Source organism: Rhopalosiphum maidis, chromosome 4 (assembly GCF_003676215.2).
Source record: "Rhopalosiphum maidis isolate BTI-1 chromosome 4, ASM367621v3, whole genome shotgun sequence".
Lineage (NCBI taxonomy): Eukaryota > Metazoa > Arthropoda > Insecta > Hemiptera > Aphididae > Rhopalosiphum > Rhopalosiphum maidis.
In genome coordinates this window covers 47,603,738-47,617,935 of record NC_040880.1, presented here as the reverse complement: position 1 = coordinate 47,617,935, position 14,198 = coordinate 47,603,738, and the positions used below count along the sequence as shown (strand labels likewise).

Genomic DNA, 14,198 nt, shown 5'->3' with positions numbered 1-14,198 from the left:
GAAGAAAATCCGATTACCGTTTCCGTGCCGTCCCTACCCGACACAGCACAACACGTCGCGAGCGGTGCGCAAAATTGCAGCATTTCAATTGCACTCGTCAAGAAGGGTCATCGGAGCGGTGGCGGACGGTTTTATATTATATATCCTATACATATATATATATACGTATACGTAATAACAACGTATATACCGTGTGATGTATCTGTGTGCGTACATAGTATATATGTATATAGGTGTATACACGTAGAGAATTCGCTGACTCGACAAACCGATAATACGTAATAACATGCGTCTACTTCGAATTTATATATAGATAGTATAATATAACGTTATATGTTTGCGACACAAAACGTAGTTTGGTGTGAATTTTGTAATACTCAAACGTAATACATTATACAGCGTTTCGTCCGCAGTGTATAGCCGATGCGTCTGTTATATGATTGTTGCAGTCAGACCGATATTGACACTTAAACACTCGAATGCAAAGAAATTCGCACAAAAAACTCGGTTCATTTCAGACACCCTCTTCGTTGTGTACATGTATCACAATATAATAATATATATATATATTAAAATGTATAGGTACAAATCAAATGCAAATGATTTGCCAGGGATCGGCGGGGTATACGTTCGACGCACTGCGGTGGCGATCTACTTCACGGAATATGTATATATATATACTTTTATTTATATATTATTATTGAAAATGTGTGTAATCGTATACATATTTAAGTATATTATATTATTCTAGAGCGCGTTTATAATTTGTAAGCATATTATATAGGTTAATCCTCTCGCACGCTCTGCAGGTATTGGCTAGTGTACACTCGAGTACTTATACGCCGCGTGTCGTAAGTATACATATATTTTTCGTTTGATTTTGCTTTTACCACTGCTGCAGGTATGGTGAAATATTGAAATGTCAGTGGCGTGAGTCATAATAGCGTTAGCACTTTTACACGTATATTATCCACATGTATAATACAACGTACATAGGTATACTCGTCGATTGGTCGGAACGTAGTACGGTGATGATCTAATATTATTATATGCACATATTATATTATTATGTTATGCAGTCGGTACGATTGGACGTCGATCGGAGACGATTTTATTGTTTTTTTTTTATTTATTCTTTATGAAAACGACTCGTTTCGCCGACAATGGGTGACGATAAAACCGACAGCAATGGGGTGTGCTGTGGGGAAACAAAAAAAAAAAAAATCGCTCGGGGTGGTGGTGGTTCGTATACGTATAACGATATTTTTCGAACAATTAAAAATCGTACAACGGGGATAGTGCCAGTGGTGGCGCGGGGCGATAGACAGAGAGCCGCCGAGGTATTGCAGAGGTAGAGAGAAAGAGAGACGGACGGAGCAGACAGAGAGAGACTGATCGTGTGAGTGGGAGAGGGCGCGACGGCGAGAAGCGGGAAGGGAGAACGGCGAAGAAAATATAGTCAATAAAACGCACCCCGGAATATAATAGAAAAACGCGTCCGTCCGTCTGGGACAGTTAAAGCTATCGTAAAAGTTTCGCGTATCGCGTCATAAAAACGGGGCCAACATGGCCGGGCGGTTCCCTCAAGACGGTTTTGCGGCAAATTTTTTCCCTTCGACCCGTTCCAGCGTTACCGCCACCACCGTCGCAGCTATTGCCGCGCCAACACTATATAGGAATATTTTCTTGGTTTTTTTCCATGTTTTTAAGGCCAGCGTGCACACATTGGCCATAATTTATTGCAGATGTTAGCATACGATTTGTATCGGCCTAAAAAAAGAATATTATGACCATAAAAAAAAATAAAAAAAAAAAATGAACGAGTCCGCCGCCACCGCCGCCGCCGTCGTCTCCCAAAGACAGACGGTTTTTACAACCCTGTGTGTGTGCGCGTGTGTGCGTATAACGCTCGTTTTATTTTTCATTAAAATAAAGTCTCACTAGACTTATGTTTTATTTTATTTTTTTGTTTCCGTTAAAAAACTCCACAGGCTTATAGCACAGCTCTTTTTCCCCTTCTGCGAATCTTTAATGACCAATAAAACGTGTACATTAGTCGTATATATATATATAGGTGTGTACGGTGACGAGTAACGATAATGCGTTCGCTTCCCAAAACAACAATATATACCTACAATACTCGTGTAAGTATTATTATAATAATATATTACGTGAATATTAAACGATATATGGTTTGAAATCGTGTATTTTTCTGTACGCGTGTGTCTTCCGAAATCCGCTTCATCGACGTCTGAACGCCGTATGGCGTTGCTGGGTGCCCGTTCGAGACGTATTCGTGTAAAATATTGTGTATAATATCGTGTGTATACCTACAATATATCGTTGTTAATTACGCGCGTCATTCGAAATATAGAAAGAAAAATCTCCATAAAACGTCGCTCGCGTATAAGTCATCGGGCGTAATGTATATACCTAGCTAGTACGAACGAGTGTATTAAGACCGATTCAGAACGCGGACGGGTGTAAGTGGCGGGGACGGGGAGGAAGGTTTGATTAATCGTTCCCACGACCGAGATGAGGATAATGATTGCTGAGGTGAGTCGACACATTCTTACAAAATTTACAGGTGCCACGACTACAACACGGGCGCGAGCGGGCGAGCGTGTGTGTGTGTGTGTGTGTGTGTGTGTGTGATGATGATGATGTGTAGAGCAGCGGCGGCGGCAGTATGTGAACAAGTCTGACGATGGAATAATAAGAATAATAAAAAAATAAATATTAACCAAAAGAAATGAGAAAAAATTACCGAACGAAATGATTTGAAATTTAGACGTCGTAGTTCTATATCTATAGGTACCCGCAGAGTAGATTATTCATCAAGGTCGATACAATACGCACGAATACCTATCCCTCCCCGCCAGTGCCTCAAACGGCTCGTGTGTGAGTACGCGGTAATTCGTATACTACACAGCGTATATATCTATCGGTACATACAATAGGAAATATGTATACATTATACACAAGTATACACAACGGGTATGTTCACCGCGGGTGTGCCGCCGGCGGGTATTAGTTTTCGACGGTTTTAGTTAAAAACGTCGATTTCTGACGTTATTCGTACCGTTTGTTAAGATATCATTGAACAGGATCCGTTTGTGCCGAACGAAAGAAAAAACAAACAAAAAGTTATTATAACGTCATCAAGAAACGGTATATGATTGGGTGTATATAGACGTATAGTGCAATTTTTATTTTTCATGACTCGAAGAATAAGACTTTTTAGTCTTTAAATAATTGTGCATATCACCTCATGAATATGGAAAAAAAAAAAGAAAATATTCATCGAAATAATATGAAGCACATTGTTTTTTTATTGGTTGTTATGCTTTCTAATTACAATATGCTAATTTGTAGTTTATGCCAATAGGTCTAATAATTTATAACTAGGATATTACTCGTAATAACAAAATAATTAACGCGAATAAATTAAATACGATAAACTCTATAAGAACAATAATTATCCCATATAAGTAATCGATCCAAACGAGTTGCCATTTTTCAATATATTTTTCTCAACTGGTCCTTACTCGCAACGTGTCCTGTCCACAGTTGTAGTATTATTGCATTACATTATACCGTCGCGAGTGCGAGTGCACGTCGGCCGGCCCCTCGAGACGTTTTAATTATTGTCTTATATTTTTATACGTGTACATTAATCAATTCATCTCGGTTGATCGGACGACCACCACTCCGCGGGGAAACACGTTTTCGTGTAATTGAAACCGCGATACATACCTAAATACGGGATGGCTGCGCGTCAAAGCATCCGGATTCACATTATATTAGCGTAAGAACGCATAATCATTCTTCGGCGGTCTTTTGCGCATCCATATAAACACACACACACACACGTATGTACAGTGTATTATACGATTTAATATAACCCGCTGCTATTAATAATCGATCGCGTGTACGGTTCAGACACGAATTCAATGTTCGAAACGTCCGCGGGCCAAAGTATTCGTGGCTACCGCGCGCATTATGTAAACATCTCCTCGTTAGGATCGCCATCACAACATTAAATATTATCGTATGTGCGTAGGTACGACGCGCGTACTGCCGTGTCCTTTACACGCCGATTACACTTCGTTGACTTTGCGTTTATACCGTTTAAAAGCCATTACCGGCCGACCATCGGTTTGGTCGTAACGCATCGTCGTCTCTCCGATAATTCGCCGATTGATACATAATATATTGTAACGCGTAGTGTAAACTAGCGGATGGACGATAATGCTCAGCGAATCGAAATAGTGAGACGAAATATCTTATAGTAGCTCTGGAATCGCGAGTAATAACTAACGAATTGGAAATCGAAATCGAGTCGAAATGTTACTTATTTTTTTGCAATCGATTCTTAACTCTTACCGATCACATAACATTGTACCTTTCTCGATCAATCTCGTTTTCGGCGCGTCGGGTACGATTTAATACTAAACTATTCGCGGTCGTTAAAATTGTTCGGTGTATAAATTTATCGGGACTTACCGGTGGAGAAGTTAACCATCGGCACGTTGTTGGTGATGGCGTCGGCCACGTCCGTGTTGAGCCCGTAGATTTCCAGCAGCTCGCGGACCGTGTTCTGAGCGTACTCCTTCAAGTCGGTCGCGTCGTGCGGCTGGTGGTGTTGGTGGTGGCCAGCCGCCGCGGCCGCGGCCGCTAGCAGGTGCTGGACACCTTGGGCGGCGGCTGCGGCTGCCGCGGCGACGGTGGACGTGCGCTTGTCCGCCGGCGCCACGCCCGCCGCCGGGGGTTGGGGCACGGCGCACGTGAGATCCATCGGCGCGGAACCGTCGTCGACGCGCGGCCGCTTGGCCACAGTGGACCCGGTGCACGCGCTCAGGTCGAGCACTGCGGCCGCGGTCGAGTCGCCGCCGGCCGCGGCCGAGTCTCCGCCGGCGCCCCCGTTGCCACCGTCACAACCGCCCTCGGCCGTGTCCTGCGTGTAGCTGATGTTGCGCGGCTGAAAGTTTTTCCGCTTGTTCCGCGTACTGTGATTGTTGTTGATGTTGTTGTTGTTGTTGTTGCTGTTGCTGTTGTTGTTGTTGTTGATGTTGTTGTTGTGATTGACGACGGACGCGTTAGATCTGGCCGCCAAGCAGACCGGCTGCTGTTGCTGCAGCGCGTGCTGCTGCTGACGCTGACGGCGGCGGTGGTGGTGGTGGTGGTGGTGTTGTTGCTGGTGCTGCTGATGGAGATGGCGGTGTTGGTGTTTGTGCTGATGGTCGTCGTCGTCGTCTTCCTCGTCACGGGTCCGGTCGGCTTCGGCCTCCGAATCCGTGTCCTCGGCCGACGAGAACACGCCCAGCGGCGGCGTTTGCACTTTGCTGTGCCGGGCTGCCGCCGCCGCCGGTGCAGCCAACAATCCCGTATCGGCCATTGTCACCATTCAACCTGCAATCATAAAAAATATGCATACGATTATTGGAGGCGCAGGTGGTAATTTATTGTGTTGTAATGTCAAAAAACAGCTGCGAAGTTCACTCGAATTGACGCAGCAATTCATTTATGTACCTAATCACGTGATGTTGTTGTCATATACATGTACGTTGGTATGTATGGTAAGCGCGTATATTTTTTTAAGATCGAATAAAAAAAAAAAAATGTTTTTTCGACAGTGAAAATTCAAAATCGACTTAATTATGTCAGAGTCGACGAGTGTGTATGCGAGAAGACGAATAACGATCGCGCCGCGTACGAATTAAAACCGACTCGGCTCTTGGCCTAATTATCGTCGACTGCGGATCAAGTCTACGTTGCGTATATAAAGTACGCACAGTCGACTGAAAACCAGCGACGTTGTTTACAACGAACACACGACGGCAGGGCGTTGATCGCCCCGCAGAGACGTACCAATAATACAATAATATGTGAACACACACACACACGCGCGCGCGCGCGGGTACATACGGTCGCGGGTCGGTTTAATACAATGACTCGGACATCCACAATAACAACGCAGCATGTATAAATATATATCACTGTATAGGAGGACCCAGACGCGCGCGTACGCTATAAATATTATAATATACCGCGACGACGATCATAATAACGCGGCCGTCTTCGGTGTCGTCGTCGATGCGCCCGGCGCCTCGGCCCGAGCACAATATATATACTATGTACAGTTTTCTCGCACTACGGTAATATATATGTATATATGCGTACATAGTGGTGTACGTCCGACGGACACGGGAGGCACCTGTGTATAATATATAATAATATCCTATTAATACATAACATCATATAGACGTATTGCTTCCGGCCATCGGTTCCCGCGTGTCCTTTTCACGGCGACAGCGACGCGTGTATAGTATATTATTATACGCCATGTCCACAAAAGGATAATATTTTATTATACATTTATATATATATATATATATATATATATGATATAATGGGACACGTATGTGGACGTGGGAGAACTCGAGATGGACGAGTGCGCGTGCGCGGGTCTCGTAGTATGCGTATAATAATATAATATGACACTTTTTGGTTTTCCAATTTTTTTCTTCTATAATGTGCTACCTATAATACGACTGCGGTCACCACCGTCCTCGTATTTCGCGCACGTAGAGCAATAAATCGAAAGTCTCGATACTATAGGCCTAAGTATAATCGATAGTGTTATTGGAATAAAAGAGTCGCTAGGCTATATAATAATATAATATATTGTATTATACGGGTATACGTTCGCTATAATATACAGACGAAACAATGTAAGAACTCAAATTGGACGACCAACTGGACAGAAAAATAAAATCTGACGGTTTAAAGAACTCAGCGGAAGTGACATTTTCAAATCAAATGTCTGGATAATTTTCAACAATACGCGGCGGAAATTACCGCGGACGACACTACCGCGGCGGAACGCAGGAAATGCAATTTTGACGCAGTGACGTCGAGGGACTCGTGACGAGACGCGCGACGCATGTAAAGCATAACTTACTGCAGTTTATTTATTATATAGCGTATACCCATCTATACGTATACTAAATACGCAGAATCCAGTACGCGCGGAATGCGTGGAAAAAACTATTGATAATTGTATAAAAACGGCACCTGCTATATAACACCGACTTCTATTTTTTTCCGCTACAGTCCGGCGGCTATTAAATTTTACGTTCCGGAATTCACCAAATAAGACGAAACAGGACCTGATACACAGCGCCGTTAATTAATATTCTCGCGTCGTTCGCTAAACGGATTTCGTTTCTAAGACTGCAGAAAAAAAATACCGTACGTTAAAATCTGATTTCTACAGTGCCTCGCGCGATAATCGATTTTTAAAACGGTCTAGACGGAGTGAAAGCAATACGGATAGGTCGAGTCGAGTATATTACGCGTGTTTGTTGTGCGCGAGTGTATAATTATAATGACGGATTCGCGGACGTAATCAAAGCCCATACCCGACAAAATTGGCAAAAAAAAAAAAAAATAAATAAATAAATAATTTAACAATAAATCGCAGCAAAGGTCAAACCGAAGTCGACGAGGGGTTGACAATGATCAGGTGCGTTATTTCGACGGGAGCGCGGAAGGAAAGCCCCCGAAATCATTAGTCACACACGAGCTGTTCGTGCAGCATGCAGTACGATATGCCGGTCCCCAAATATATGTAAGTACTCGTTCAAGTGTAGGTCGGGCCGAAAAAAAAAATAGAAATAAAACGTGCCCCGCAAATCAATGAACCGTATCCACGCGGCATATCGTCGCGGTGTCTTTATTTTGGATCGGTTTCGTACCCTCCCGGTTGCAATTCAATATCGCTGCGAGGGATAACCACTTAATAATTCACTTTTCGGGCGACGGCGATCGATATAAACAAAAAAATATAATAAAAACCGTAAACAGATGCAAAACGCAGACGATTCGGCGGTGGTCGTATATTATGTTTTATATTACATAACGCGGAATAAAAGGGTAAATTTCGCGTGGAACGAGTGTAATATTAGTGCGTGGTTTAATAACCTATAACCATACGACTGCAGTATATTATATATATATATATATATATACACTACTGCAATGTTGGCGGTGTCTCGCCCGACAAACGTTATAGGTCGTCAGACTGAGCAGTCTGACTTTTGTAGTGATCGATGTTTTTCGTTTTAAATTATTCGAAAAACAATAGGAGTTGGGTTTCAGCTAACCTTTTTGCACTCGAATAATAAAATCGGGTTGCCGGAAACAAAAAAAAAAAAAAAATACACATATACCTCATACGTCATATAATAACAACAAAAATGCGCTGACACCTGGTTACCGATAATATACAGGTGTGGTTCCCGTGGTTGTAAATGACACGGCCGCCGTAGACCGTATAAAATATAATATATAGTGCTTTGCATTTCGAAGAAAAAAATTATAATATAGCAATAATAATAATAATCCGATCAGGTGAAATACGAAACGGTTAGATACAATAGAAAACGGTAGATTATATGATACATTAAAATAATTATTAATATTTGCGATCGGAAAAAGGATACAATAATTATAATTATTGTGTTTGTTTTATGAGGGTATTTTTTTTTTAGACCGACAAGATTTTCGGCAGCTGCAAGCGACACCGAAAGTAGCCGGCTGCAGCAGCAATAGTTAACCTACACACTGCAGTGAATTACGGGGTAAACGACTGTATTAATTGCACAATATAGTACGCAATAAGATTTTGAAAAACGTGTTTTCCCTTTTCTGTTATTTTTTTTCTCGAAAAAAATATTATTGTCCGCTATTGCAGGCGTATATATATATATATATAGTATATAAACATTATACGTGTATTATAGACACCTATAGACTAGGACTATTATACATTTATACACACACAAGACATCGCAACTGAAGGACGTCCTTTTGTGCCCGTTCCCACAATGTTTCATTGTGTTTTACTGGAATTTCCAATCGCCCTTCTTGCGCGCACTCCTGTCCTTGTCGCGGCTGCTGCAGTGCAGTCTGGTCTTATCGTCACATTTGTTGTGGGATTTAAGTTAAGGACGCATTCCAAACTGATTTGTGCTTGCAGGCTGGGAGTATCGATCGCGACGCAAGGCTATATAAGTAAAAGGTACTAAAAAGAATAGATATATTATCTACGTTCCTGTAGGTATCAACGGGCATTTATGACGTTTTTGAAAAAATTAGGCCACTTTTGATATGAACAAAGTCATAACCAATAAAACATTTTATCATAAATCATAATAGTTTAAAAAAAAAACTGTAAAATGTTTAAATAAAACTCTGTTATTAGGTATAGCACTACCGTAAAATATAGAAACTAGATTTGGCTGTACTTCTCATTTTTTTGTTTTTTTTTTTTTTTTTTTAAATATAATATGTAATATAATTTTCTGTAATCGTATAATAAAAAATCGTGAAAAGTACCGGGTGCTTTTGTGCGCGTATGAATCGAATCGATAAGTTTTGGCAACGTTCATTTTCGTCCGGGGGCTAATAAAAAACAAATAATAGCATTGTTGCGAAATTGAGCTTTTACAACCTGGCGTAAAGGTCATTTTATAGTCTATATTTATATACGATAAACGTGTAACAATAACCAGACGTGTGGGGAAGGAGTGCGGACGACGAGGTGGACGCCTCCTCCCGATAAAAGTCTATGTCACACACGATATGCGTGTACAACGCGCGAGTTATGTACACATCTATATAATGCACTGAGCAGAAATATGATCTTTCTGTATTGAATGGACAAATATACGTTATGTGTATTTCGTGTGTTTAAAACCTATGCGTATACCGGTTGTTGCGAGTATATTGAACGGTCAGATTAAATACGCGATGCATAATATGCGCAATATTTCTCGTGTGAAACGATACGCATTTCAGAAATTTATCTTTAACAATGTTTTATGTGCTTTTAACCATAGGTACGCGATCAGACACGACGAGAAGAGCGGGTTGACCCAAAACGACGATGGCAATAATGGTATGATAATAACATAATAACGATATGTATAAATACATTATCGATTACATTTATCGGAGACGTTAACGGCGGTACATGAAGTCAACGCGACGCCGCAGCGGTGCAATACTCGCGGTATTATGCGAGCGCCTCCTGTAAAACGTATAATAGGAGGTACCCGTGCATCATTGTGATAAATTGTAATTTATATATTTAAATAAAAAGCGTGAGCCGACTTTTATATAATATAAATTATAACATATATATATATAAGTTTATGAGCAACAACAACAGCGTGTAGTACACAACGGTGTAGGTAATGTACCGACGACGCGCGGCAATACGAAAATACGGTTATGTAGGCCCATCGTCGGTAGGTCCGGGCGCCAGCGAGTCAAACGTGAGGCCGATTGGTCACGCCGCAATCTTCCGGTTGTTGCAGTCTGACGCCGCTTTTATAATACGCGTGTACCTAATACCTATACATATAAATAATATAGTGTGTGTGTGTGTGTGTGTGTGTGTTATACATAGGCATATAGTATAATATGTACTAGATGTCGTGTTATCGCGTGTTATTCTTTTGTACCGGTACCATATATAATATTATATATACTGCGGTATATCGTATATATATATAATATTGTGTGCGTACATAGTAATAGCTATATGATTTGGTTTTTTTTATTATTATTATTATTATTATTCCGTTGTTCGACGCACACACAATATATAATAATGTGTACATGTAATAGAATACGGCGTGTGGTTTAGGTACCCCGGGTGTCCGGCCGCGAATCGGAAAAATAAAATAATAACAAGTTTCCGATACGCGTTCTATACCTATTTATTATACATTTATGCTGCGTATGAAAATATACAATCGTTTGCGAAATCGTATAAAATTATTTATTCGTGTTGGCCGCGTGGGCGATGTATTATCGTATAACTCGCGAGTGTTAAACGCAGATTTTACACACACACACACACACATATATATATATATATATATTATATCAAATAAAATTCGCACAGAGTCTATATCCATCAGCGTATATTAAGCACGGGCCAAATATGTACATAATATTATACATAATACTGTATTCAGTCGGGTAAATCACGTTAAAATCACATTTACGACGAAAACATTTTGTTGTCCGCGATGACTTCACCAGTATACCCATCATGGCTCATCAATTACAAATCAAATTCTATTGACTGACCCTTTGCAAGACAAAACGAATCGAGCAAAATTAAATGCGAAATTATACGGAGTGTACATTGTTATAGTGAATGAGTCTATGGTCGTTGTCGTATAAACTAGAGAAAAATTATGTATTAGTATTGAGATCATACAGAATTCGAAATTGTAAACATGTAGTTATACCTAATATCATATACCTACATGACGTCTTTCGAGTATAAGTAACTGTAAATAATGTATCTACGCCAAGCTCTGGCTTACATTATAATCCTTTACATAATTTATTGCGTTGCGGCGGCGTGTTAATAATTTTGGCCGGCTAAATCAATTTTCTGCAACAGCAGTGCGACGACATTGGCCAAGTTTATATACACATAACACATATAATATATTATGATCGCCCGTTTGGAGTAAAGTCTGTGTACACGTTATAATATATAGGTACACATATACACACACGTGTTGTTATACGCTGCAGTCGTGAAAAAAAGAACTTACCTGCCCACTACACATAACTATAGCATGTGTATAGCTGATATATAGATAATAAGTTATAAGTATATATCATAATATTATTGTGCGTTTGGTGGTTTTTTTGTTTTTTTTTTTGTTTTTTTTAATAGCGTTCGCGCGTTGCCCGTGACAGTCACGTTGGCGAACCCCACTCGACTTTAATTATTGTTCGAGCAATGCAATTTTTTTTTTTACGTATAAAAATAGTAATCGTTGGTATACGCATAATACCGTCGGTCGAATCGTACCACTGCTATAATACATATTACATAGGTACTCGCTCGTAAATTTAACCGAAATCACACCGCGGATATAATAATTTCAGTTTCGCGTAATAATAACAAATAATATACTATTATATGCATATTACAATAGTATACATTATATAGATTGTCTACCTAAATACACTCAATGCTGCAGCTTTCACGACCAAACGTATCTAATAAAACGGTGATCGTTATCTGGCTGGTCGACTATTACAGTCATTGCGTATTATTTGATGACGGATTCTCGCGCACATGCCTATACCGTATTATAATGTACCCATAAGTATATGTGATATAATAGTTTACGCGTACATACAAGTGAAATGACTATATTACGTGTTCACGCGCATGTATATGTGTCGATAAAAAAAAAGTCAAATCGCGTCCGATACTCCGAGATATATATATATATATATATATATAATATTATGGGGTCTTTGCGGGGTTTCGGATTTGCACGCAAATGTATGTAAATCGCATTGTTCGCGTCCATATTATTGTGCAACGTTACACTCAATACTGTACCTACATACCTACTAAACACTGCAGTGCGCGCGTATAATGTACAACTATATATAGTAGACAAAAATTATTCGCGACACGACACGTCACTGCCGATGGCATTTATTTGTATATGTATATACATGTTTATTGTAAATCGGAATAATAATTATAATGAATTCTCCCGAAATAAAAATCGGGCAAGGTCTGCGGAACTATACTATATATCTGTATAACGATTGCGAGACTGCAGCACAGTGTTGTGCATACTCGCGACGTCTACATTGCGCGGGGTGCAGTCACTGCGCAAGACCTATTTTGTTTTCGAATAATATTACTATGTAGTATGTCCTACAAAATATTTTATTATTATTTCAAATCCTGAAGGTATAGAGATTTTTGAAATTATTGTTGCTTCGTGTATTTGTTGAATACATTATTCGGTAATAATTATCTATACAGGCGTATTGGTATAACCTTGAATTGAAATCCCGCGAGTATTAATGTATACATGACAACACGAAACGATCAAAAGAAATCGAAAAACAATAAGGTGGCAAATTTAACACATTTGATGATAATACATAAATATATATATATGTTTCGCTGTCATTAAAACTAGCAAATATCCCGAAAACTATGTATTATAATGGACGTAACACACATAGAAAAACCTACAATGTATATTGTATATATACTTATATAAATATAGCTACCTCGTCACTGTCCGTTAGAAATCCAAAAGAAAACGAAAGACATCATCTAATATATAATATTATGATACCCATCCGACAACGATTACGACGTTTAGAACAAAGATCTGACCGTTTTTATATACTTTATTATTATTATTATTATTATTATTATTATTATACAGATGTAATTAAATTCCCGTCATATTTGACGACGTCTGCGAACAAAAGAACAATAATAAATCTTTGTTTTTGTCAAAAAAACCAAAATAATTAAGATTCCCCCGGTTAGTTAAGAGAGGATATGAGGAGACGCGGAGAAAGAATACGAAGAAAAAATAAATAAATAAATACGATGAAGGAGTGTGTCTGCCGGCTATCGTCTCATACGAAATGATAAATGACCTCAAAAAACACGGTCTGCCGGCCCACCGTAATATCGTCTAAACAAACCCAGCTCTGTGTATTCTTTTTCGTATTTTACCCGAGTTTATACGCATCATATACGCCAGTGAACGTGTAGTGTGCAACGTATGTATATATATATATATATATTTATATATACATAATATAATATATTATGTATAATAATATTTTTTCTCTCTTAATTTTTTTATTTTTAATTAAAATATGATTAACGAGCCAATAAGAACGACCTCAGCGGGCCCGGAGAATTAGTGCACGCACGATATATCCATCGCAGCGCAGCGGTGGCGATGGAGATTATATAATGGAATCTAATTAGCTTCAAGGGTATATAATATTCGACGAGGATTCATTAGAGGACCGTTTAAATATTATTGTGTTCAAACGGGGGAAAAAACGAATTTTGGCCGACCCGTATAATTTCCACTGTATACGTATATATTTTTTTGTGTGGAATATGCATTTTTTCCTTTTCGATGACTCACGCGCAAGCGTTTCGTGCTTCTAAAATTGACACCGGGCTTTACGGCGCTTTTCATTAAAAATAATGACTCATATCGAATATTAGTATTTACGACGCGCACCCCGCCCGCGTACGCCGTTCCCACTCTTGCTGTTTTACCGTAGGGAAGAATTAAAAAAAAAAAATAAAA

At 39.6% G+C, this 14,198-nt stretch overlaps 1 protein-coding gene across 2 annotated transcripts in view; it reads right to left on the bottom strand.

The window, feature by feature from the left end:
- Positions 1–14,198, bottom strand: part of LOC113556872 (zinc finger protein castor homolog 1) — an 83,072-nt gene that overhangs the window by 49,849 nt on the left and 19,025 nt on the right. The window contains exon 2 of one of the 2 annotated variants that reach the window (XM_026962075.1): positions 4,507–5,412. In XM_026962075.1, coding sequence (XP_026817876.1) covers positions 4,507–5,407 — 901 coding nt within the window. In that variant the 5' untranslated portion in view covers positions 5,408–5,412. Of the gene's footprint in view, positions 1–4,506; positions 5,413–14,198 lie in introns of those variants that run through there. The other variant, XM_026962076.1, reaches the window with a different exon arrangement.